Genomic DNA, 27,788 nt, shown 5'->3' with positions numbered 1-27,788 from the left:
CATGTTCCCCTAGTAATAAATAAAATATCGACGGGGATTCTGCCGGAACCTCAATTTGTTCTCCCGTCAACAATATTCTCATTCTTCCTAAAAAACAGACATAATAATAAAACAGAAAATCCGGAATCCCACGCCCTCCTCTCTCTATAGGAAGGGTCAACCATTTCATTGCTCGTCTTGTTTTACCAGGTGCCCCAAAAAATTTTGTACATAGACTTTGCAGTTTGTATATATGATTTAAGGCTATCTCTAAGGGAATACTGCAATATATATATATATATATATATAGGATTTTGGCTAATATATTCATCTTAATGATGTTGCCTCTCCCTATTATAGACATTTGGAGTCTCCCCCATCTATCTAGAGATTGTTTAATTTGTAACATATTTTTATCCCAATTAGTGTCTACTATCTCTCGTGTATGAGATTTAATTATAATGCCTAAATATGTCACTTCATGAGTGACCCTATAATCATTAAACTGAGCTGAATCTGAGCAAAGCACCTGCGTTTTCGCAGCATTTAATTTGTAACCAGAGCTGTTTCCAAAGTCGAGAGCTAGGCGTTCAATCTCTGTCATAGCCTGTCTTGGATCTGTGGTAGTGATGGCGATATCATCCGCATATGCGAATACTGAATGTGGTATAGATGAAACTACAAAAGGTTTAATGTATGGTGATTGTAAAAGTTTTGGTAAAAATGGGTTTATAAATAGAGCAAAAAGAAGTGGGGAGCAGGGACACCCCTGGCGAGTACCTCTTGTAATAATTATCTTCTCCGATTTTCTACCTATAGCTATAACTCTCGCGTTAGGTGAGCGATACAGTGTTTTAATAGCTTTTGAAAAATGTTTGCCAAATCCTATTCTTTGCATTACTTCCCACAAATATGCCCACTCTACGCGATCGAACGCTTTCTCAGCGTCGAGTAATATCAACGCCAAGTCTCTTTTCTCGATTTCTATCAAAGTGATCACTTTGTTAATGTATGATATGGTCCCTCTATTTGGGATAAACCCATGCTGGCTCAGTGACACTAATGGTGTTATTACCTTAGATATTCGATTTGCAAGCATCTTTGAATAGATTTTGCTATCGCAATTTAGCAAAGATATGGGTCGATATGAGGCCGGTTGTTCCGGAGGTTTCCCTTTTTTAGGAAATATTACAATTGTAGCATCATCCCAGGATTGTGGGGCCCTCCCCAGTTGTGCCATTCTAAATGTTTCCAACATAAAGATTTTTAAAGGTTCGAAAAAGCATTTATACACTTCCCCTGGAATATAATCGGGTCCGGCTGCTTTTCCATTCGGGATATTATTTACTGCTCTTTCCAATTCTTCCTTTGAGAAGGGTTGATCTAATACTTCTTTCTCAGAATTAGTTAGTTTATTGAATATTACCTCTTGTAAAAAAGCTTCAGGGGAAAGATTAGGTTGACATGTATATAGTTCAGAATAGAATTGATATAGTATTTCCATAATTTTCTCTGGGTCTTCAGTCAGTCACCCCATTTTTATCTTGCATTTTCTTAATTTGACGGGCTGAGTCCTTCATTTTTAATTTTAAGGCTAATGCTCTTCCTATAGACTCTCCGTACTCGTGGATATATCTTCTGTAAATTAAATATTTCTTAGCTATATCCTCACTCCAAACTCCTGTAATATTAGCACGACATTTGGCGATTATCCCCTCATATTCCTGAATTTCAGTCATGTTGTCTCTCTTTTTTATTTCTTTTATCAGGTTTTCTTCTGCTTTAGACAGCTGATCATACGGTTCCCGCATCTTCCCCTGTTGCAGATTTTGTTTAAAAAGTCCAAAGCTCACCGCCTCCCCTCTAAAGCAAGCTTTCCAAGTATCTCATATTATTTCAATATTAGCGGAACCCATATTATTCTGTAGAAACTCTATTATCCAATTACCCATATGTTCTCTGTATTGTACATCTAAGCACATTTTCCTATCAAATGAGAAGCTTCTGTTTTGTCGCTTTTCACCGAATTTGGTAATCTTAATCATTAATGGGGAATGGTCCGAAGTTACCCTGGGGTAGAGTTGGATCTTAATGTATGATTGAATGCTGTTTGGACTACTTTTTTTGTTTCAAACGGACATACTTTCTATTTGGTGAGGAATAATAAGTATACCCAGGTAGTGCTGGAAAATTGTTACTCCAAATATCAACCAACGCGTGATCTTGAGTTAAATTAAATAATGCCTTAAATACACGAGGTTTTCGTCCCTTATAATTCTCTGGGCCAGCCTCTAATTCCCCCCCCCCCCTACCAAATTTATATTTAAATCACCGCATAACACTAGGGGAGAATCCCAATTAGCCAGCTCGGAATTTAGATATGTAAATACTTCCCCCTCATCCAAGTTAGATCCATATATAGAGCATATCGTAATATTTATGTCTCCTAAATTTAATGTTGCTATCACCCATCTACCCCATTTAACAGATACGCTGCGTACAAGTGTGCCTAGATTGGGTCTTATCAAAATCATTACCCCTCTTATCAGACTAGTTTGCTTAGATGCAGCCAAAACTGCATATCCTAACTCAGTGGCTAACCCTCTTTTCTCCCAGGGAAGGTGGGTCTCCTGCAGGCACAATATGTCTGGTTTCAAAAAACGTATTTCAGATGCAATCCTTTTCCTTTTATTTGTGTTGTTGAGGCCAGAGACGTTAAAAGAACATATTTTGATGTTACTACCCATTAAAATGACTTTCTATCCTCTGTATCTTTGAATAGCCCGTAGTTACTTTAATGCATCCCATTCTATATACCATCCTACCCTTATTTATTACTCTCTTGTTAGAGCTTGAATTCTTTATCTTCTCTATAAAGTCATTAGAACCCAACGTGATTTTTACCCCCCACCCCCTAGCCCCCCTCCTAACCCCCCTCCGCCCCCCCCCCCCTCCATTACCGAAGCTTTCGGACTCCTTGTCCTGGTGATGGAGATGAGCAATCCACCCCCCCTGTACCCCCACAGGTTTCTTTTCCTTCATTTTATGTTTAGAAAAAAAGCGATTAATATCCTTATATCTAAGTCTTCCAATTCTTGATCCTAGACTCAAGAACCATTAAACTATATTTATATTTCTAAAATGTTAAACTATTCCTCTCTAAAGTAAAAGAAAATATAGTTACAACATTCTATATTAAGTTTCATACAGAGTGCTTATCCATTAGCTAACTGATTCCTTAGCCAAATCCACTGGTTACTACCAATTAGGACATTCAAATCAGTCACTTTAAGATTTAAGAGTCCTTAATATTCTGAAGATATTCCTTTGCTGCTGAAACATTTGTGAAAAAAGAAGTCTTCTCCTTATGTATCACTTTAAGCTTAGCAGGGTTCATAATATAAGCTTGTGCTCCCTTTGTCTGATATTGATTCACCAACTGTCGAAGGTGCCATCGAGTATCCATTGTATATTTGCTATAATCCGAGGTTGCTAAAAAGGTAAACCCTTCGCCCTGGCCTTTACTGTTTGGGCGTGTATGCATATATATGTTTTTTCTGGCACGAAAGCTGTTGAATGCTACTAAAAAAGGTCTCGGTTTATTAGCATTCTGTCCAGATCTAAGTTGGAGGTTAAAAGGATATCTATGGGCACGCTCAATCTCTCGTTCCCAATCCCATTTTTTCAAATCTGGGAATGCCTTCTGAAACAGTTCCACGATAAATTTACGAGAGTCTTGACCTTCTTTTCCTTCAGGAATTTGCATGAGTCTTAAATTGTTGCGCCGTGCGCGGTTTTCAAAATCGGCCATTTTCCATAATAAATCCTCTTTGTTAGCGCTTAACGTTTCTGTGGCCACTTTCTGTTTTTGCAATTCATCCTCAATATTGGATATCCTGGTTTCAACCTCTGTAAATCTTTCCCCGAAGTCTGCCTGTGACTTTGCTAGCCTACGGATAGAGTTTTGGAGCTTCCGGCAGGAATTTTGTATTTTAAGGCTTTCTTGTTCAGTTTTGTCCATATGGCTCAAAATTGTTTGATATATCATATCTAAGGTGATATTGCCGGTTGGACCTTCTTTATGCCCTCCTGCAGCTCCCTCAGTCATAGAAGCGTCCCCTTCACCCCTCACAGTAATAGGGCTATCCTCTATAAGTTCATCAATTTCGTCATCGTCAACCTCACTTTCAACTTCCTCCATACGCATTTGATTGGAGTATTGTATGGCCAGGTCTTCGCATGAAGAGGTTGAATTCTCTGACACTGAGTAGAAATCCACGGATCCTGCCTCATGAGATGCCGCTGTATTTGTTCTTGCATTTAAGGCTTTCTCTACCGTGTTTAATTCTGTACCATGTCCTTCTGCTAATTTATCAATAATCTTAGAAGGCTCCGTATTGTCTCCACTTACGGTATTTTCATCTGGGAGCAAGTTTCTGGGTGATATAGTACACGTTTGTAACGTCATAATTGGAGCTTGCTTTTGCAGGTTATCCTCCAGCAACCCCTCCGATAAAGTAATAATCTCGCCCACGTTATTCTCTGACTGAGAGCTGTGCGCTGCATCTTTTCGTTTTTTCTCTTCTGCAGCTAAAAATAGGGTAGAGATCGTTTGTCTAGCAGGACTGGGAACATCTGAAGTTACCCCTATCCCGTTTTTCATTGCTGCAGCCACTGCCCCCCTTGTACTCTTCTCACCTCCATTGACTGCCACAGTGCTACCGGTCTCGGGGTCCCGCTTTTTTCGTGTACCTTTCGGAGCCATTTCGAGAGCCGCTCTCGTCACTCCTCTTCTCTCACAACTTTTCCTGAAGTGGCGTTCAGTATGCGGAAAGCGGGGCCAAGCAGCAGCAGCTGTGATAGTTGCCGCCCACCAAGCTCGGCGGAGCCTCGTTAACGCTGTGAGCACCTTCAGCATCAGCGTCGGTGCCGGCGTTCTCTTCTCCGTAGCGCCAATCGTGTGCAGTTCTCCTCAAGGTAAGAAAGGAACAAAAAGTGCAAGCACGCTTCTTTTTTTTCTTTTTTTCGAATCTTTCCCGTGTTTGTTTAAAACAGCATCTCCCTCGCGGTCTTTCACTATCCCTGTGGGTCAGGGAGAGAGGTCAGCTCACACGTCCTGCACGTCCAGTCGTGCGGGCGCCATCTTGCCTCCTCACGTGTTGTACTTGAAATCAATTTATTTTTCTTTTTTTCTTTTTTGTAATTCAATAGTGAATTACACCATGGCTACAAACATTTCCAACAACTCTCATAGGCGAGACCTATTGGCTTTGCCAATGCGTTAAAAAAAATAAAAACTTTGTACCCTTTTGTTGGAACTGGGTTTTTGTATATTTTTTCTGGCTTACCTAAGTGCTGCTTGCATTCAGAGTTTATGTGCGTAGCACAGCATATGGGTCCATTGTGAAGAATCACAGCCTCTCAGAAGAATAACTGATGAGTGCCCAAGAGTTGGTGTTTGCTGTGAGAGTGGTTAACACTGTAATGAGTTCTTACATGAAATAATGGGGAATCGGGGCGGAGGCATTGAAGATTAAACTGGTTTTTGTAGTGAAAGCAGGGCCCTGCGTGCACACATTGCTATGTTAGCATAAGCTTATTAGACGTTTAAACGCCAATTTGCCATTTTGCAGATTTTGCACACGACACTGCATGTAATTGGTATTGTAAGTTAGACTGCTTGAATTTCTTCACATGAGAAAGGCTGGTTTTCAACATCCCTAGACTTACATCGCGGCCTCCGTCTGTACAGTGTGTGCGGAAGCCTCCAAGATTACCATAACAATGTAAGTTGTTATTCGGGCTGATCGGCCCACGCTCTAGACACAACATGAACACAGCTGCAGCTAACTGAAATTCTAGCGCCTTTAATATTGCACTGCATGCATGATTAGGGAAAACATCTTTTCCCAGAGAGAGAGAGAGAGCTTTGCTGATCCTGATGTGATTCACTTCTGCTGATCTTGGAGGTATGGGGTTCCCCATTCAAGCCTAAGAGATTTTCTTCTATTATTATAAAACCTAGTTTCTAGCTGGGAGGGTGGTACACAAGGCACTATATGACCTGTTTCCACTATCAATATAATATGATTTCTCCCTTTGTGTTTTATGGATTTGAAACAATGCTGATCGTATTATTTTTAATCATATGCCTGCTTATGTTAGCAAAAATACTGCATCTTAGAGCACACTTCGTTAAAATAAACATTTTAAACTTTTCCATGTCTCTATTTACTCACGTTGTGGACTGGTATGAGAATAACAAACAAAAGAGTGTTCTTGATTCCCACAATTCCTGAGAGTAACCTAAGCCACATGCTCTGGGTTGTCTAATCATTGGTAGCTTCGCTATAGGACGGAGAGCTAATGAGACACTGATGCTAGTTGATTAGGGGTTCTAGGTACTGAGGTGAGTTTTTTGGTACACCACAATTCACTGAGGTCCTGGGTCTCTGTGCACAGTTCTGTGTATTAGCAGAATCCCCGCAACAGTTTTTAGGGGTTGGGTGGATTGTATTAGGTGGAGGTTGCGGGGAAGTAGATCTGGATAGCACAGAGATCCGTCTAATCCAGACTTTTGAGGTGAAGAGTAGGATATGAGTGGCAGCTTTACCATGCAGATTGATTCAGCGATTTGCTGTCTGAAGTAGAGTGAATGAGAAACTTCTGATCGTCAGGTTCCATTTTCTGTTGTGTTAAGAGGAAGAATGTGCAATTCATTGCAAGTTCTACCCTTTCTGGCTTTTCCAAAGGTTTACAACCTACATGCGTCATACCACAGGAAATTGTGAGATTCATACATCAACATCTAACGGTTTCAGTACATTCTTATTCAACAAATAAAGTTTCTATAACTGTACTGTTATATACATCACATATATTCTGATACTACCCAGCAGGCAGAATTTAATAACCAAATATGGTTTCAAATCAGTTTTCCAGGTGTATCAAGTTTACACCCCCTTACCAGATAAGTTGTGGCTCTCAATCTTATTGTCTCAGGTGCCATGTGTAGTTGTTTGCTATTTTAATATTGCACCTGCCTTCTGTATTTTTGCGAGTATTACATTAGCTCACTGTGACTCCTACATAGGCGCTACCCAGTCTCCCTACCCTTGATCTCTAAACCTATCTAACTTGTGCGAAACAAACAATAACCTTTGTGTGGGCTCCTACACACCTCACCTTGAATTCGCTACCTAACGCTCTCATCTCCAACTTGAATTCAGTGTTCTTAGGGCTGTCCACAATTATGTAGGGTGAATTGGAGGCACTAGCCCTGTCAACCTCTGCCTCAATCCCACCCTGCCTGGGCCCATCCATCTTCTTGTGTAGGTGTTGTGTTAGATTCAAAGACCTTCTATGGCTGCTGATTAGTTATGGAGTTTTCTCATCCATCACTTCTGGCTCTTCAGAGGTGCTGAATCAACCTTTCTTTGCTGGCTTTGGTTACATTAATGTTGGACTGCTTTCTTTGTGTCTCCGGGTAACCCTGCTTCACTTCTCTCTCGTGATTTTCATCTCTCAGGGATCAGCTGAGATCCGGTTCGCTCCTGTCTCAGCTTCCAGTCCCAAGACAGCTCGAGCCTCTCTGTGATACCAATGCTGGCTGTCAACCCACCCACTCATAAATCACTTTGAAGGGATGACCCCAGTATTATTTGATGACTTTAGAGTTCAAAAGGTCAGTAATTGGCTTCAAGACCTTTTGCTTTACAAGAGTGATGGTAGAGAGGGTTTTGTAAAAAATACTCCTGTGCTCACTTTAAGCATATTGGTCCTCCTTGACATGTCTTAAACATAATAGCCTCCTTTTTTATCTAGAAGCAAACTTGTACCTGTACACCTGGAAGGAGGGAGCTTGTATGAGCCAAAGGGGCTTTTTCATGTGGTATGTATGTTTTTATCAATTCACGTTCTGCTCTCTCGAGTATAGCATCACCAAGGTGCCAAATGTATCCCTGTAGATCTTTATAGGTTGTTTCTCAAGGGTTTCAGTGGATACCTATATTGTTTCGTCTTGAGAGATTCTCCATGTCATATTTCCCCTGAAGACTTAAATATTTAGCATGAATTTCTGTAGTTCTTCACTGCCGCCGATCTGTTAAAGATTAGTTTCTAGCTCATTTAATCTGTCTACTAAGTCATTGATGTCTTTCCACATCTCTTTATAGTCCACCTTCAGGTCAATTTGTCCACTGTTTATCTCTTCTTTGAGTTTGTGAAAGACTTGCACTAGGTAGTCCTTGGTGATAGTTTGGTCTTTTCCCATCCTTCGGGATTCAGGGCTCTTCTTAGTCTCTGGCATGTTACTACCTGTTTCATTGCCTGTCTTGCAGGTTATGTTTTGTTGCAGTAGGTTTCATGATTTTGAGTGTTTCCCACCCCTGCCCCTTTTATGTTGTCAATAACTTGTGGGCCTCCTCTGAGCTTATTGTGAGCCATCCCTTTTGTCTCATGTGGCTGCTCTCTTTCGTGGCTAGGATCTTATCACTTGAGCACAGTTTTCTCAGTACCTGCGAGGCCCATCCTTGTTTTTTTAGGACTGCCATCCTGATCCTCTTCAGGACAGCTGAAGTCTGGTGCCAATGGCGGCTGGCTCACCGTTCCGAGCTTCCTTTTTGTCAGAGAGCCGTTATCTTAGATGCAGTGCCCAGGTCTCCCATCTGTCTCATCCACCCTGCTTCTTTCTCTGATATTTCTTCAGATGTCTGAGCGGCTTCTAATTCTTCTCATAGGATCTGGTCACTTTTCTGGGATCTAGCGAGGAGCCAAGATTCAGGGGTCCAAAATCTTGCATGCTTATCTGCGCCCCCCTACTGTGCAGGTTTAAAACCACCTGACGGCAGCTTTTGACCCCATCAGTCATGATCTACTGTCAGACCAGCTGATGGATTTAGGTGTAGAAGGAGCTGCCCTGGCCCCCGTTAGATCTTTTCTGACTGAGCAAACTCATACAGTGGGCATGGGTGACTTCGCTTCAGAGTCTTTTCTTTCCCTGCGGTGTTCCTCAGGGTTCAGCGCTGAGTCCAACTCTTTTTAACATCTATGTTGCACCGCTGGCTGCTTTGGTGAAGTCATTTTGGTTTTCCACTGTCTCATATGCTGATGGCACCATGATTATGGGGTATCTCTTTCCAGAAGTGACCTGGACCTGAGTGATTCATTCCGAGCACGTATGCGAGTAGTTAGTATCTGGATGGATGTGAACTGTCTCAAGCTGAATTCTACATCAATGGAAGTTATTATTTTTGGTAACAACTCTTCCTTTTGGAATCCTTCATGGTGGCCGGAAGAATTGGGCTCCCTTTCGGTTCCTGTAAACATGATGAAAAATCTGGGTATCCTGGTTGATGTTAACCTTACCTCCAAGTAGCAGGTTAACAAGGTAACCTCTACCTCCTTCATGCTACGCATGATCCGGAAGAATGCACAGTTTCTTCCTTCCAATCTGTTGTCCACCGTGAACCTTTGTCTTGTAATCTCTAGGATTGACAATTTTTAGCCTTCCTGAGGCTCAGCTGAAAAAACTACAAATTCTACAAAATTCAGTAGCTAGACTGCTGATCAAAATTCCAAGCTTCATTGCATTGGTTGCCTGTTCAGCTAACAATTCGTTTTAAAGCGCTTGGTAAAACCCATACAGCACTTCAGGGTCAGGGGCCAGCCTTCCAGAGGGAAAACATCAGCAGGTTTGTACCCAACAGGACCCTTGGATCCAGTTCCAGCGATGACATTGGTGGTGCCTCCCTATTGACTTTCCTCCTGGAGTGTCCGGAGCTTTCTGGTCTGCACAACCCGAACCTTTGCCAATTAAATTAGCCCCCTCTCTCCAGTGTTTCCGAAAGCTTCTCAAGACTTGGCTTTTAATTTAAGTGTAATCCTATTCGCTCTGTCCTCCCTTCTTCAGTGCCGAGACACCTCTGGGAATTTGTTGAGATTTATGAAATCAAATCAAACCGGTTGCCTATCTGCCTTCCAAGCTCCCCCTTTCAAACGCACTAATATAATAGACCTTATAATTTCCCTCAGCCTCCCTCCCCTTGGGAATTATTCTCTTCACTGGCACCAACCAGTCCCCGTACCGCCCAAAACAGTCAATGGAACACTGGGCTTTGATCCTTGACATGATTCTCTTTCCCGTGATGCAGTTTGTCTTTAACAGAAGCTAATGTATGTTGAGGAAGACTGATGGCTGCTGTGATCGTCCCCACTTGAGCACCATTGTTCAGTAAGTAATTAGCACCCAGGAGTCACGCTTTCACCTATACCATAAGGATATCAATTTTGGATCAGTCTTCTCGGGACTGGTTACTGAATCTTCAGTGAGCACTGCGCCCATCAGACCGTAGTTACTAAGCAAATCTCATTCAAATCAGCTTGCTAGTAAATTGCCCTGGGGTGATGCTGAAAGGCTGGTGTGGCTGACACCTGAGGGGAGACAGTAGTGGGCATTTTCAGTGTTGTCCCCAACTTTCAAATTGCATTACCTATTACATTGTTTGTATTGGGCAGTTTTTGAAGAGCTCTCTCTATACCTGGTGAGCAGGTCTAGTGGGATCCTGTGCGTCAGATTTAACTTTTTCCCCTCCATGGGACCTATGCATTTTTACCACGTTCTGAATAGAAGAGGATTGGTATGTAGAGATATTGTGTTTTTTTAATGTAGATATTCCCATTTAATGTCATTACATATTTGTTCAGTTGCTTCAATTTATGCAGAGTAGTCTCAAAGCACAAATGAGTAAATGGTATTGCTTATAACGAGTTTGGTTCCTGAGTGATATTGTTGATTGGCACTTATAAGTGCACAGTCCGACGTTAGTATTTCATCGCAGCCTCTAATAGTGTCTGTGTGTGTGGATCAGCAACTGAGTCAGTTTATGTGGCTGTTTAAAACATTAGTGAATTAATCTTCAAGAAAGTTGTTGACATGTGTTTTTAAAAATATTTCAGTCAAACAGCTGCATTTTCTGCTGTGCCAACGTCTAGTGATCATCGGATGTCACCTGTAGCCCTACAGCCACCTATAAATTCAGATGTTGTCCAGAATGAACGTGCAGCAGCTCCAAACTTAGCACCACAAGAGAACAGGGCAGTTAACCAGAATGTTCAAATGAATGCACAGGGTGGACCAGTAATGAATGAAGAGGAATTCAACCGAGATTGGCTAGACTGGATCTACACCTTTACCAGAGCTACCATTCTCTTCAGTATTGTCTACTTCTACTCTTCCTTCAGTCGCTTTATCATGATGATGGGAGCCATGCTTCTGGTTTACTTGTGAGTACTATACATTTGCCTTGATGGTTTATCATTGTGTAAAGGATCCCTACGTGTGTTGGACGTCTCCTCTATTGTCAGTAGTGTACCATTAAGAAAAATGTTGACCCAAACTAATTACCATACAACACCTTCTTTGATTTGAGCAGTCTTACACCATGATCTTTGCCATCTTGAATTTTACTTTCTATTTCTCATAGCTTTTCAGTCTTTATTGCATAACTCAAAACAAAATGACTGTTGGCATTAGAGATGTCTGTGAAATTGCACATCTTTTTTGAACGGCGATCTTGTACTGAATAGAGACAGGAGAGCTTTTCAGGTCGCCAGAATGATTGGGCAATGGTATTATTTCTTTTTGCATTCCAACTATGAGAAGTCTTTTTGGCTCACTTTTTAACTGTGTGCACCTGTGCCATGATATCTTTGTCCAGGAAAGAGGCTTTTGTCCTAGTCAATGTTTTGAAAAGAAGACATTTTAATATTACAGTGCTGTCTGTACTTTTAGGCTAGATGCTTTTTTTTTTATTGAGCAGATGCGTAACATTACAATCAAGTATCCGAATTCATATGAATATATTATACGATAAAGAAATTCATATACCAAAATACAGTATGTATAGATTTGTCCAAGAAATATTTAATTTCAGTTATAACTTTAAAAAAAGAGAAGGGAACAGATAGAGAAAATAATGATTACAGTAGCCTAGCTAACATCCAAATAACAAACAAAAAGAATTTAATGAACATTTCTAAAATTCCATATACTACGCAGGCTATACATGTAAAAGGTTTTTAAAGCATGTTATACTAGACAGGGATCACTATAAAGTGCTAAAGTTTAAATAAAGTGCTTTACTGTTAAAAACAAGCATTTGGAATGCAATAGGTCTTGCATTATTTAAGTTTGAGTTATTGGCATTGCTAAATAATGCAACACCAATAGGTCAAACTTAAATAATGCGAGACCTATTGCATTGCAAATGCTTGTTTTAGTTTGGTGATATCATAAAATAAAATGAAATGGTCTCAGCAAAAATGTTAACAGAGTTGAGAATGAAATTTTGGGAAAGAAAGGGTAACAGCAGATTTTCCCATAAGTTGCGATTCACTTACCGTCCTCGTCCCCATTTGTATCTGAAAATGTGGCAACCCTATGTATCTATTATATGCCCACTTTAAATTCACCTCTCCCCTACATTCTCAACAAAAGCCTGTAGCGATGTGGGCGTTTTCCTTTTTGTATTTGCAAGATACCCTGTTATTCGTTCCTGTTCGGGGAGGGCTGGCTTTACTTCACACACCTTCAACCCCTTTAACTTTGCCAGTATAGCCGCTGTTGTCATGCCGATACAGCGATTAAGCAATAAAAGGGCATGCAGGGGAGTCTGCTAAAGGAAACAAAGTGGAGAAAAAGATAAACACGGAGGAAAACTGTGAACGCCAGTGCTTTAGGAAGGAATAACCTTAATTACTGGGGAGGGGAATCTGCATCACTCTACATCCGTCACAAGAAAGCCTGCGCTCTCAGTAGAACAGATGGAGTGGAAAAATACAGTACCAGATGGACCCCAGGCCCCTCCTGGTGATGGTTGTGACAGCAGCGTGGTGCACTAATATGTGCAGTCACTGATTTGAGAACAGCAACAAGGACTAGCGGGGTAACCTATTCGAAGATGTAGAGAGCCACACCCTTACAATGTTGCGACTCGAACACGCATCCATGCATACCCCGGGGCGGGCTCGCACCGGGGTATAAATAAACAAGGCGGAAGACCGCGCGGGGACTTTCCGGCTAACCAATATCCTGTGTGTGTGTCCCACTCATTGCCCGATAGCCAGCACGTGTCAGGCCCGGACCTGGCCCTCCACACTGGCGACGAGGCCGGTCTAATTGCACGCGTGCGAAGCCACCCCTGCCTACAGCGCCGCAGCGTGCCGGCTGCCTGCTGCGGAGCCCACCCGCTAGTGCTCCGAGGCCCGACCCCGGCTCCGAGGCTCGCCCACGCGTCTCCCCGTCGGGAGCGCCTTCAGCTGGCGGGGCTCGCCGGGAGTCCTGTACGTGGCTGTCCGGCCACTGGAAGGTGCGGGTGAGTCTACCCTTCGCCCCTGCATGCGCGCCATCGCACGGCTCACCTGGCCCTGTGTGCTTCTGCCGGGTCGAGCAACAGCTAGGTGCGAGGAGGCCTGCGAGCGCCGGCTGCACCTGAGAGGAGCAAGAGGTGAGGAGCCAAGCGCGGCACGAGGCAGCAGAGCCCCGCGCTGACGCCGGAGGATCACCCCACCAGCGCGAAGTCCGCGAAAACACGGGCAGGGACAAGACTCTGTCCCCAGGCTCTCACAGCCCCAGCAAGCATTGGCAAAACCACAAGTCTACGCAGCCTCTCCTGGTGGCAGCCGCATATGAACCAAGCACGAGCAAAAGCAAGGGACCCCTCAGGCATTCACGGCCCCTCCACACACTGAACCTCTTCACCAGGACATCAAGCACTGGCCAATCCAACTACCTGGGCGACAGAATACAGCGCAGGGACCACTCAGATAAGCGCCAGAAGGCCCGCAAAGAGGCAGTATCATGTACAATACAGCGCCGGGTGAAAGCCAAGCCGCGGTAGGACAGAATCAACCCGCATTGGTCGCCCCACCAGCCGTGGTAGTCGCACCACCGCCGCCAGGCCAGAACCAGGCCGGGGCCGTCGTACCTATACCACATGGCCACATGCACTCGGGCGCAGCGCCAATCCCCCCTTTCAGCGAGGCGGCGGACCCTGCAACGGCGGCGACCCCAATGGAAGGCATGGGTCGGAAGATTAAATCTTTACTTCAAGGGCACGCGGGAGACAGATGGGACAGTCAAGAGGTCGCTTCTCATCCTATATGGGGGTCCAGAAATCTACGACCTCTTCGAAACGCTCCCCAACACCGGACCTGAGCACGACTACGACGCCGCGGTTGCGGCACTTGACGCTCACTTTGATCCCCAGCTCAACAACGATTTCGAAAAGTTCAAATTTAAAAGGGCGTGGCAGACCGAATCTGAGTCAATGGACATGTTCTTCGCCCGGCTACGCCGGCTAGCCAAAACCTGCCCGTTCGCCAATCCGAGGGAAGAAATCCGAGACCAAATCATAGTGGGGTGTCGCTTAAAACTATTGAGGAAGCTCATTCTACGACAGCCCGGCATCTCACTAGATGAGATACTGATCCTGGCTAGGTCACATGAGCTCTCTGATGCGAGAGCGGAAGAGATGGAGGCCGCTCTACGAACACCAGTGGTCGCACCGGCTAGGAGCAGAACAACACCGATTAAGGAGGAGAAAGTAGACGCTATCCAGAGAAGACCCCAGACAGCCAGCCCACCGGCCACCGCCTCCCGAGGGAGTCAGTGCGGCTACTGTGGGGAAGACCACCCGACGACAGCGTCGTGCGGGGAGAAAGGAAAGACATGCTTAAAATACGGTCGACTAAACCATTTTGCCGCAGTGTGCCAAGGAGGAAAATACAGACCAGCAGACCAAAGCCCAGGACGATGACCTAACGTGTTCGGCAACTATCACTCGACCAAGAACTACCTCCCCCAGATGGTCAAGCACAGGGGAGACGGCCCGATACGAAGACGACGAGGTATACGTGATATCCTACGTCAATAGAGCATCAACCAAGAGGAGACCGCCGCCCATGTGCTCCGTCTCCATAGAAGGCACGGAGATCGAAGCTCTCATAGACACAGGTGCTTCAGTGAATGTCATGGACTCAAACCAGTACGGCAAGATGTCTCCCAAGCCTCCTCTTGCACCTTCTAACGCCAGGATCTATACATATGGTGGCACCGAGCCGCTGCCGCTGAGAGGAGTCATACAGACGACCGTCATAAAGGGCGAATACTCGATGGAAACACGATTTCACATCACTGAAGGAAAGAAAGGCACCCTGCTAAGCTGCCACACGGCAGAGGACCTCGGGCTTGTGTTCTTTGTGAACCAGGTACACCAGGAAAATGCAGACATCCTTTTAAAGGAGTTCCCAGCATTATTCCAAGGCCTGGGAAAACTGAAAGGGAGTAGATTCAAACTCCACATCGACACCTCCGTAAAACCAGTAGCTCTCCGACACAGACGGGTACCATTTAATCTGAGGCCACAGGTGGAAGAAGAACTCCAGAAACTGGAAGACCTGGGAATTATAGAAAAGGTGTCAGGCCCGACACCCTGGGTGTCCCCGTTGGTAGTAGCGCCCAAGCCCAAACAGCCAGGGGTGATCAGGCTGTGCGTAGATATGAGGCTACCCAACGTGGCTGTCAAAAGGGAAAGACACATCACCCATGGACATGGACGACATAGTGGCCGACCTGAACGGGGCCAAATGGTTCTCGAAGTTGGACCTCAATTCGGGATACCATCAACTTGAACTGGAGCCAGCAAGCCGGTACATAACTACCTTCTCAACCCATGTAGGGCTACGTCGCTACAAACGGCTGAGCTTCGGCGTGTCCTCCGCCGCAGAAGTTTTTCAAAATGCCATACGTGAGGTGTTGTCTGGGCTGAACGGAGTCATCAACCTCCATGACGACATCCTAGTGTACTCGGCGACATTGGAAGAACACCATGCGCACCTGAGGGCAACTCTTCAAAGACTAGTAGACTGTGGGCTGACGCTACACCGTTCAAAATGCTCCTTCTACCAGGAATCCATAGACTTCTTTGGATACACCTTCACACGAGAAGGACTGAAAGTGGACCCCAAAAAGGCGGAGGCGATCAAAGCAGCCAGCACTCCACGGAACCCCACCGAAGTGCGCAGCTTCCTGGGCATGGCCACCTACTGTGGCTGGTTTATCCCTAACTTGGCAGATCTCGCAGAGCCGTTGAGAGCCCTCACGCGGCTGGATCTCAAGTGGGAATGGACGGCGTCAGCAAATAAAGCCTTTCAGGACATCAAAAAGCCAATCTCCTGGACACGCAAGTGATGGCCTACTTCCAACCCCGTCGCAGAACAGAGTTGATAGTCGATGCCAGCCCAGTGGGCCTAGGTGCAGTACTCCTGCAGGAACACGGACCGGAAGGATGGAAGCCAGTAGCATACGCAAGCAAAGCGTTATCGGACACCGAAACCAGGTACGACCAAATCGAAAGGGAGGCGCTGGCCATAAAATGGGTGTGTCGGCATTTCCACCTATACCTGTGTGGCCAAGAATTCACGGTAGTGACAGACCGCAAGCCACTGTTGCCACTGCTTGCGGGGTCATCCAGGCTAGCACCCCCGCGGATAGAGCGCTGGGCCGTTCAATTACAAGGATACAACTTCCGGATAGTCTTCAGACCTGGAGCACATAACCCAGCCGATTACCTATCCCAACACCCGGATGTCAGCAGCCAAAATCTGCCACAAGAAGACGGAACGGAGGCAGAAGAGTTCGTCCACATGATCTCGCAAACAGCATGTCCCGAAACTATGACGCTGAAGGAGATCGGGGAAGCGACTGCAAAGGACGAAACACTGTCCAGAGTGCGCCAAGCTCTGGCAGGAAACCGCTGGGCACACTTCCTAGACGGAGCGCAAAGCCTTCGGCCAGAAGTCAGACACATGCGCCAACAGCTGTGGCAAGTTAGAAGCGAGCTAAGTGAAGGAAATGAAGGGGTTATCCTCAGAGGTTATCTGATCGTAATACCTGAAAGCCTGCAACAGAGAATACTAGCGCTGGCCCACGTGGGCCATCAGGGAATGGCTAAGACGAAGGCCCACTTGAGAAGCAAGGTCTGGTTCCCAGCCATGGACAGTCTGGTAGACGAGATGGTGCGCTCCTGCCACGTTCGCACCATCACCGGCAGCGACCCGGCACCTGCCCCGGTAATCACAGAAGATGCCCCCCAGACGCCGTGGTCACATCTCAGCATCGACTTTGGGAGCTTCCCTGACGGACGACACACACTCGTCCTAGTTGACTCGTTCTCCAAGTTCCCGGTAGTGGAAGTAATATCCTCAACTGCTTTTCCCAGCGTCAAGAAGGCCCTGAACCGCATCTTCGCCACGATGGGACTTCCGGACAAATTAAAATCGGACAACGGGCCACCCTTCCAAGGCAGAGAGTTTCAGAGCTATCTCGAGAGCCTCCAGATCAAACACCGAAAGATAACCCCGTTGTGGCCCCAAGCGAACGGGGAGGTCGAAAGACTAATGAGGACACTCAATCGAGCCCTGAGGATCGCCGTAGACAATGGAGAGGACCCTGAAGCGGCCCTGGATCAGTTCCTAGGGGCCTATCGGCAAACGCCGCACAGCACCACTAAGTGCCCACCAGCGCATGTATTGTTCAAGAGAGCACCACGAGACGGTATCCCCACTGATGGCACCTGGGTGCCTGGAGACCGAAATGACGAGGAAACTCCGGCTCGGAGGCGAACCACCAATCAGAAAGCAAGCGAGGCACGCCGCGCCAAAGAGCCAACACTACAAGTAGGAGACACCGTGGTGGTTCGGGATCGGCACCCGGGATGGAAATTCCGAACACCCTACGAGCCCGAGGTGTGGGTCGTAGACGAGATTCAGGGGACCATGGTCACCGCCCGGCGAAATGGGCAGACAGCAACCCGCAACGTGTCATGCTTCAAGAGAACGAGAGAACTAGCAACGGGCCAGGAAGAAACAGAAGATCAAGAGACGGGAGAGGATGGAGGTTTGGGTCTTGGGGCATCTGTCCCAGGATCACCGATGGCGAGGCATCATGGAGAAAGTTCACCCAGGGCGACAACACAAAACACCGCGGCCGAATCCAGCCAGCAGAGCACATCCCTGAGCAGTGAGCTAGGAGAGACAACCCCGGCCGGGGTTGTCATTTCTCAGTTTGCCCGGAGTCAGCGGTACAACCTGTGATCCAACCCCAGACCCAGCCAGAGGCTAAGAGACTTTGCTCACACATCTCCCTAGAGCGAAGTTCTGAGTAAGGAAAAGCACAGACTAAATTGAAGGAGGGATGTAGAGAGCCCCACGGGCTTTCCCGTACAATGTTGCGACTCGAACACGCATCCATGCATACCCCGGGGCGGGCTCGCACCGGGGTATAAATAAACAAGGCGGAAGACCGCTCGGGGTCTTTCCGGCTAACCAATATCCTGTTTGTGTGTCCCACTCATTGCCCGATAGCCAGCACGTGTCAGGCCCGGACCTGGCCCTCCACAGAAACGGGGTGTTTTAACTGTGTTGCACTGTTAGTGCAAGAGCAGAAACGCTCTCCAGGTGTGGTGCCGTTTTCAAGTCACCAGGGATCAGAATTGCTCTTTTCCGTAAAAAAAGGCTTGTGTAGTTTAGGGGCCAGGGTTTTGCTGCCTTCATATATAATACCTTCTTTTCACTTTTATCAGTGGTCTCCTGAACACTCATTTCACAGGGATGACGCAGTTTATAAAATTCTGAAATGGGAAAAAAGCTCACACATTCAGTACTACTACAAATATGTTTATTTATTTTATTCAGTGTTTTACTGTCTCATTGTAATGTTTTGGGAAAAGTTGGAGGTGAAGCATCCAAGACGGCTCTCTCCAAATCGACATTATAATAGGACAAAAATCTCTGCAATACACTTTTTCCCCTGTTGCCAATAACGTGAAAGTGTTTGTTTGGAGGTGTTATAGGCGCAGAAGGGCAGAGTGGTATATGTTATTTATTACTGATGTTGAGTGCGGGGAGGGGCCCTTACTCACGAGCCTGGACATTTGGATAGATAAAAACACTGCTCCCCTTTCTCTGGAGTGGTAATAATAGTGTCTTACTTTCTGTAATAATGGCATCTTCCTATCTGTAATCATGACATCTTACTGTTTGTGGATATATATATATATATATATCTATCTATCCTGAACTCCGTTTGACCACAAGCTCGCGCAGGCAGACTCCGGACACGGACCTCGAGGTACTTTACAGATTTTATTCAGCAGAAAGAGTCACAGACGTTTCGGCTCAGCGGAGCCTTGATCACATGACAGCGATTGCAATGCAAGGTACACCTTTTAAAGTGAAAGCAAGTGGTCAACTGAAATCACCTGTGCAAACTTACAAGTAGACATAAAAGACATACTACGCAATGCACCCAATTCTATTTGTGCTTCGATTTTCTGAATAGATGTATATATATATACACATACATACACACACACAGGTAGATAAAAACACACACGCCACGCCACACCACCCAGGCTTCGTTTTTCAAAACAGAAACACGTCTTCCAAATGGGATGTAAAGCTTGTTTCTCATCACACCCCACAGTGTTCCCCCAGAATGCCCTTTGATTTGATTTACACAGTGTTCAAGCATACATTGAAGCGGAAGTAAAAAACCCTTCATTCCACCTTGTAAACAACTTAGGGAGAGATCTTGCACACTCCCCCAACATCCTACTCAGAGGGCCCCACCCGCAACCCATCACAGCCCCTCCGAGGCACTTCCAGCCCCGTGTCCCCCGTACACCTCCGTGGGTGTGAAAAGCTTGGGTCAGCCTCTGCCCCCATCCACCCCGGACCACTGATTTGACATGAACCACGACACTAACGCTGCGCCGATAATTACAATTATCAAAAAAAGCACAACAGAGAGAAAACAAGCTGTGAGAGTGCACATAAAGACTTGCCTGCAGCTTCCATCTGTTGGCCCCAGTCCACTGCTCACACGCTCTTGAGCTTACTAAACCCATTGCAGACAATGGCTGTGACCACGCGCTGTGAAAGTGTGGGAGAGCGCAAGAAGAGACTCGCGCGTTCACAGCGCGTGACTCCTAAAGCGCCCGCGTTTACAGCACGTGTCTCCTAAAGCGCGCGGTTACAGCCATTGTCTGCAATGGGTTGATTAGGCTCGTGCACCTCTCCTGTCCCACTTTGCTCCCTACACAGCGACAATAAGTATCGCTGGCGACAGCGCTTCGCGCTGCGACGCCAGCGAGACCTAAAAAGTGCTATGATAAGTGAAAAAAATGCAAAAAAATTAAATAACGTGTCTTACTGTTATTAAAGGGCATCGATAAGTGCAATTGGTAACAAATCCTACTATCTCAAATAATAAAACCAACTATTTTATGACATTAGGCCCAACCTGGTATCTATGCCTCTACACACAGGATTCATAGTGAGGCTGCACCCTCGCGGTCTAATGACTCTCCAGTGTAGTGAGATCTAAACTTATTCTAAACCATACCTGTCTTAGCTATCCTAATTGCTAATTATATCCAAATGTTGCCAAGAGACATTGAATCTCTTTTACCCCCCTACCCGCTTGGCATATGCTTTCTCAAATTATAATCATTTTACTAACCCATTCTTGTACTCCAGAACCCTAGAGGTTCGCCACTTTTGGAGAATCCATGAACGAGCCTCTGTCAAAGCTATAGCAAAAACTTCTGTCCCGATTTAGATGCATTCCGAGATTGTCCATTATGTAAACAAGCATCTGCAATGCAATAGGTCTTGCTGTTGCGAGAGTTTAAGCTATTGCCATTCTAAATGACAATGCCTTTTTTGTTTGTTTACCAAACTTGCAAGCGGTGCGTAAAGACAGATTGCAGGTTTTGTAAACATTTAAATAAAAGACATTATCATTTGCAATAGCGTAAACTCTCGCAAATGCGAGACCTTTGCGGCACCCGTGGTTTCGCTTTACACATCTTAAGGTAAAGCGCGGGTGCTGTGATGGCTTCAAAAGTAAAGCAATAGGAAAACATTTTTCTCTATTGCTTTACTTTTGAAACAATTGCGGCACCCGTGCTTTAGCTTAAGATGTTCAAAGCGAAAGTGCAGGTGAATAGAAAATAGAATAGTAAGTGAATAGAAAAAAAAATGTGCGGCCGCACACTTAAAAAAAAAAATGCATTCTTTTGTTACTATGGTGTCACCTGTGCTTTTACTTTGAACATCTTAAGCTAAAGCGTGTGTGTCGCGATTGCTTTGAAAGTAAACAAATAGAAAAAAAAGCATATTTTTTTTCCTACTTTAAAAGCAATTGTGGCACCAGCTCTTTAGCTCAAGATGTTAAAATCTAAAGCACGAGTGCGGTCATGTTGAGAAAAAAAAAGTTACTAAAATAAAAAGTAAGCCATGCGACGCATTGAGCCAACACATATGAAATAAATAAAAGCACAGCAGCCATTCTGGTTGAGGTGGCATGCAGCACTGAAAAAACGAAAATATCAAGTATAGCAGCAGGCAGGACACCGCTATTCGAGAAAATAGTGCTCGGAGACTGTAATTAAAGCTTACCGAGCAGCAACACACGTAACCGGGACAAGGAGGAACTGTAGGAGAGTAGGGTCTGCTATCCTATGGTCACCCCAAATGTTTGCTTTTTCCTTCACTGGTTTCTGACTTGATGTGGCTGTGGGCCTGCTAATCAGACCCACAGCCTGCTTTTCTCTCTCTAAATTAATGCCAATGCACTCTAGGTGCATTACGAATTGCAACTGGTTCACCTTATAGGCCCCTGTAACAGTTTACCCTAGGTACCCAGGGCATAGGTGTATCCAAGGCCTACCAGGGGCTGCAGCATGTATTGTGCCACCCCTGGCCTGGCCTAGCTATTTGACACAACTGGCTGATCAGTCAGCAGGGGTAAGTTGGTGTAATCACCTCTTACTTAGATATAGTATATCTATATCTAACATGTATGGACACATGTTAACCTATAAGTCACTCCTATGGATGGCCTCGACAATCCTGGAGGCAGAGTGCTTGGTTTCATGTGAGATGGTGCTCTGGCATGAGCTGAGCCTGTCTGCAGCTTTCGGAACAACGTCCTTTAGCTGTTTTATGATATTGCCATACCATATACTCTTAAGTGCATTATGAACCTCGGGGTTAAATGCTATCTTTGGTTTGGCTTTATCAAAACATGTCGAGTTAGGTGTCATACGACTTGGAATACTACCCCCTCGCCAATTCTGGCGACGGGGGTAGCATTCCACCCTTCTAGAGGGAGACGACATGTACCTAACCGGAAACCCGGGTAAAGTTAAACATGAGCCTCAGTATCACAAAATGGATGCTGCCACCACAGACACAAGTCTGACCTCCTGCTGCTGGGAGTCCTTCCAGCTTGGGAGGCCTGGACAAAGGGTTTCCTGTCAGGGGAGGTGCTTGCACCACCCCAGACAGGATTTTGTGTAGTGGGTTAGGGAGGGCTGAATAGAATGAGACATGCCTGGGGCACACAAGGTGTCCCTGTGCATATGCCAGTTCAAACCGGAGCTGGGGCTTTCCAGCCCCAGTCCTGGCGCGAAACTGGACAAAGGAAAGGGGGTGTAACCACCCCCCTTCCTGGTCCCACCCAGAGGAGGGACCTAGTAGATGATCCGGACCCTAGATTTGGTTTAAGAGTAGGAGCTGTGTCCTAAGACTTCAGATCATCCTGAACTCGACTTGAAACTAAGAAGAAAACTGGACTTCGACATTCTGCTGCACAGAAGACTGAAGAGCATCTCCCTTGTGGCCAAGGAGTGACCACCCTGTGAATACAGGCACCATCCAGCAACTCAACGTCTGCTTTGCCGCCGCCGCCTCCCGCCCGAGCCCAGAGCGCGACAAGACCTGGATTCCCAGACATCTCCAAGCCCGATCCACAGTCCCTGAAAAGAAGAGACCCGTGGAGGCATCGAGAGACGTGGGACCGGCCATCTTGAAAGACCTCCGAGAAGCTGACTGCGCAGCACCCGAGGCATCCTCAACGCTGTGCTTTGGGGTTTGAGAAGCCCCACCACCGAGCAGCATCTGCACCGAAAAGCAGCCCTCCAGCATCTCCACGATCTGCGTGGGGCCCTTGTGCATTTTGCTACTCGACGCGTCATCCCGGTTACTGGCCCGTTGGCTAGTGGCCATCTTGGCGACTAAATCTACAATCAACACTGCTGGTCTGGTTGCTCCAGACTGGCCCTCGCTCCTGTAAAAAGGAGCAGCCCCTCTGACCTTGCTGGTCTGAGTAACAAGCTTTCTTAAACTCCTGCGTGGCTTGCATTAGCCAAGGCCTGTTAGCTTCAATCAAGTCGCCGACACCGCCATCAGCTAGAGCCTGCGTGGGACAGCTCGTGATCGACTCCTGGACGTCCTCGACCTCTTCGTGTCCACCTGGCCGTGGAGACAAGCTGCACCTCTTCACCTGTTGGCACCCGACATCGCCTGGTTCCCTCCTGGTTCCACGGTAGTCACTGGCTAGTGACTTTGAACATTGTTCCCTCTGCTTTCAGGTCTTCACTTCTTCAGATCCACCCTTGGATCCACCAGAATTCTTCTCGACTGGCCGCCTGCAGCAGCATCATCATCTTCAGGCTCCATTGAACTGCACAACGAAACCCGATGCACTTTCACACCTATGCACCCGCTTCCTGTGGGTGAGGTAACGCTGGCACTCTGGTGCTCCTGTGTAGAGTAACATCTCTAGTGTCTAGGTTTCAAGTTGTTAGGTTCTGGTCCATCCGGAAGACTCTCTTTGCAGTAACTTTGTAACTTTTACGCACCCATTGAAAGTCTATGGGCGCCCGCGTGTAACTTCTAACACTGCACACGCACTCCGTGGGCCTCCTGGTCACTAACTCTTGTTAGCTCCTTGTAGTCCCAGCGATTCTGAAGGCCCTAGGCATTACTACTGTTCGTATAGCGGTTCTTATACCACTATTTTAGTATATGGTTTGAGTGGTCACCAGGGCCTATTCATATTGTGCACCTTTTGTATATTTAAACACTGTTTTGTTTTAACGCATTTACTTCTGAGCTCATAAAGAGTATAGGGGATACTTGTAGTAAATAAATATATATATATTTTCAATATATATCTGTGTGGTGTCCTTTCATTTGGTATTCAAGGAGAGTGTATATGATAAAACAGCTTGCTTCACATGCCTTTACAGAGTTTAGCCTAAGACTGCTTTGTCCACGCTACCCCTAGGATAGCTGGTCTATAAGGTTGACTTACAACCAATCATCATAAGGGTTGCTTGGCATGGTATAAGGTGATCACTAGAACTAGTGAGCATCATATACCAGGCCAACTTCTCACAGGGACTACTATGCCTATTGACCTATGAAAAGCCACAGTGTCCAGAGGACAATGACACAAGTCAATGAAAAATATGGGTGGAAAGTGGACGGCGCTTCAAGTCCATACCTGAATACAGCATGCCTCGCAAAGCAGTGCTTTAAACATTACTCCACTATTGTCCTGAATTCTAGCACAAAGATCGAGAAAAGACGCTTGATAATAAGTTTGGAGACGGGGTGACGCCAATCCGCCATGTAGAATATCAAGCTGGAGAATGGTGAAAGAAGCACATCTAAATCAGTAAAAAAAATATTCTTGACTTGACGAAAATAAAACAATAAAAGTGGGAGGACTGACATCTTAATAAGAGCTACCCTACCTACTGGGAGTCAAAGGAAGCAGAGTCCATTTTTTGAGTAAACCCTTTATCTTAAAAAAAACATTGGAATGCAGTTTAGCTGGAACAGCTTAGAATTATCGTGGGTAACATATACCCCCAAATAACGAATTGGTGCCTTGTGCCCTGCATGTACATACAGAAGTGGTGGAAGGGCCTTGAGAGGAGAGTGAAAAAGTAAAACATCTGTTTTTGTTGGGTTGATCTTATACTCCCTCTATATCTTTAAACTTTAAACTCATCTAAAACATGCTGAACAATTTGACTTCTGGTTTCAGATATAAGATGGTATCCTCTGCAAACAATTTCAATTTAGACATACCAATTGCTAAAGGCTCTATAAAAAAGGATAATATTATGGGCGATAGGGGGCAGCCCTGTCTGGTCCCCCTCTTAATTGCGACTTTGCCGGCGAGATGAGTATGAACAAAAATCTGAGCCTTTTCTCCTTGTAAAATTTTAGAGAGGATTGAAACAAACCCTGAAAGGAACCTAAACCTTTGCAAACCAAAAAAAAGCGCCTCACAGTTAACCAGATCAGAAGCTTTCTCCACATCAACCATGATGACCAGCACCTTTGTCTGGTTAACTGAATAATAATCCATTGATTAAAGTAAGAAACTCGTATTAGCAGCCAATAATTGCCTGGCGACAAAGCCTGCTTGATCTCTATGGATTACAGCCTGATCCTGCGGGTTAGTAGAATGGCCCACAGCTTCATCAGTAGCTAATAATCAGCGTTAAGCAAACTTATGGACCTATAAGAGTCTCAGGATTTTTTCCTTTCTTCAGGAAGCTAACAATTGTAGATTCCCTAAAGTAAGAGGATAATTGACCCCCCCTCTTTAATATTATTAAATAGATCTGTTAAGAAAGGGAGTAATTTGCCAGCAAAGGTTTTGTAAAATAGTCTGGAAAGCCATTACCTGCAGCCTTACCACAGAGCATTGAAGCTAAAACCTCTTACAGAATTTGTGAGTTCGTCAGGAACCAAAATTCTTTTTCCCGTTAAAATTGAGATAGCAAGCAATAAGAGTAAGGAAATCTTTATGATTGTCAAAGATTTCTCATCCACGAGCGCAGTGGGAATCTTGTTTACCCCCTCTTCTGCCTGGGTAAATCATATTGCAGACTACTTTCATAATATCTGTACCATTCAAAAGTCTTTTACGACTTTACCTCCTTTGAAGGCAGCACCGTCTGGTCCCCCTCTTAATTGCGACTATGCCGGCGAGATGAGAATGAACACAAATCTGAGCCTTTTCTCCATGATAAATTTTAGAGAGGATTGTAACAAACCCTGAAGGATGATGCTGCAAAGAAATGGTACTTGAAATATTACATTAGTTAAGCAAAATGTTTTTTTCTTCCTTTCATTTTTTTATGAACATTTTATTTGGAAAGCAAAGAATCAATCTTGCTTTCAAGCTTCTGAAAATATTTGTATCAAATCAGAGCGCATTCTGGGAGCATTATACATAGCCTCATATTGCTAAACTTTAAAAACGTGTTACACATTTTTATACTGGAACCACTGTCAGAAGTGCAGTCGGAGCTTACGACATTTACTTCGAGTGCTCTCCCTAATAATAAAGTGTTTCAATTAATGAACTATAAATACAAGTTTGAACAGCATTAACATATGGGAAAAAATATTGCCTTAACTGCAGACAGTGCACTTCCCTGATCCATAATGTGGTACTGCAAATTGGCAAGCAAAGGGTTTGTGCTACATGGGGTTGTGCCTACTTGTCCCAATTACAAAATACACATGAGAACTTGTTGCCCTTGATCTCAAACAATATGTCCTTGGCATTGGGCTATAGCAGTGATACTCAGTACGGGCCCGGGGGCCGCTTGTGGCCCTCTTGATCTATAAAAGTGGCCCCCTTGGGGAACAGCAGCACCAGCTGCTGTTTATTTGCTAGCACTAATATTTACAAAAACATATTAAATAAATGGGCCAGCATTTATTAACCTGCAAATAAAACGCTTGTCTGTTTATTTAACATGTTTTTGAACCTACTTGCATAATCCATGACCCACCCAGACTCCCTCCCGCCACCCTGCTGGCATCATTGCGGCCCTCGGGCACACCACAAACCATACTGTGTGGCCCTTGGGCAAATGCTTGAGTACCCATGGGCTATAGGAATTCCACATCCTTGTTTAAAATGTTTTGTTTCCCCGTCGTCGGAATGCGAGTCCCTGGCATACATAAAAAAGCAATAGAAACCATCACTAAAACAGAACCCAGTCCTAGGCCCATTACTGTTTTGCAACCACTCCCTCTTTTTGCAAAAGAGACCCCCAAAAAATAAATAAACAACCAACCAGAACGGACTCACCCCTTAGAACCTTCCAGAGAGAAGCTCAGAACCTCAGATATTTCACCTGCATGTTGTGCTAGGGAGTTTCCACTGAGCTCTGCTCAGTTTTTGTTCCTAGAACTCAGTTCTACAGCTTTTTTCTACAGCTTTTACTTCAATTCCTTCAGGATGTCAGATAAGGAGAAGGAGGCCCTCTTTAAAGCTTGTGCTACCTGTTCCAAAAAGAGGTTGTATATAGAGGACAAGCACAAGGACTGCATTTACTGTCTGTACCCAGACCACAAGACTGCAGACTAAGATTTGCCGCACTTTTTCAACCAAGACTTTACGGGATCGTAAAGGGCATCTTTTGACCTGGCTCTAGAAGCTCAAATCAAGGAAGGAGACCGTGTCTAGTGACAGTGATGACTCATCTTCTGCGACCTCTTCCAGAAAGTCAGTGAAAAGGGGAAGAGCTTCTCCTTCACCTTCTGAGAAACTCCCTTTTAAGGCCCTGAAAAAGACCTCTGATAGATCTAAAGGGCTTAGTCCTGTCGAATCTCCTCACCAAGGTGTAAAGGAGATTGAAGGACTACCAAAGGAAACGAGTCTTCAGAGGAAATCCAGTTCTGTACCTTCAAAGTCACCTCCTGCGTCTACAGAAACCTTCAGAAAGCCATCATCATTGACTTCTGAGGTAAAGTCATCAAAAAAGACTCTCTCGTCGACTATGCCGTCTACAGTTGCATCTCGAAAACGCCAAAGGTAAAGTCTTCATTTCTCACCCCTTTCCTCGTTGCCGGTTCAGGCACAG

At 45.3% G+C, this 27,788-nt stretch overlaps 1 protein-coding gene across 1 annotated transcript in view; it reads left to right on the top strand.

Annotated features, from left to right (window-relative positions):
* Nucleotides 1-27,788, top strand: part of HERPUD2 (HERPUD family member 2) — a 339,768-nt gene that overhangs the window by 218,455 nt on the left and 93,525 nt on the right. Inside the window, exon 7 of the mRNA XM_086964819.1 lies at nucleotides 10,936-11,262. Within this exon, the coding sequence (XP_086820945.1) occupies nucleotides 10,936-11,262 (327 nt within the window). The remainder of the gene's footprint in view (nucleotides 1-10,935; nucleotides 11,263-27,788) is intronic.

This window comes from Lissotriton vulgaris, chromosome 4_1 (assembly GCF_964263255.1).
Source record: "Lissotriton vulgaris chromosome 4_1, aLisVul1.2, whole genome shotgun sequence".
In the NCBI taxonomy this organism is placed as follows: domain Eukaryota; kingdom Metazoa; phylum Chordata; class Amphibia; order Caudata; family Salamandridae; genus Lissotriton; species Lissotriton vulgaris.
The sequence above is the reverse complement of the archived record's forward strand: the minus strand, read 5'-3'. Positions and strand labels throughout refer to the sequence as shown.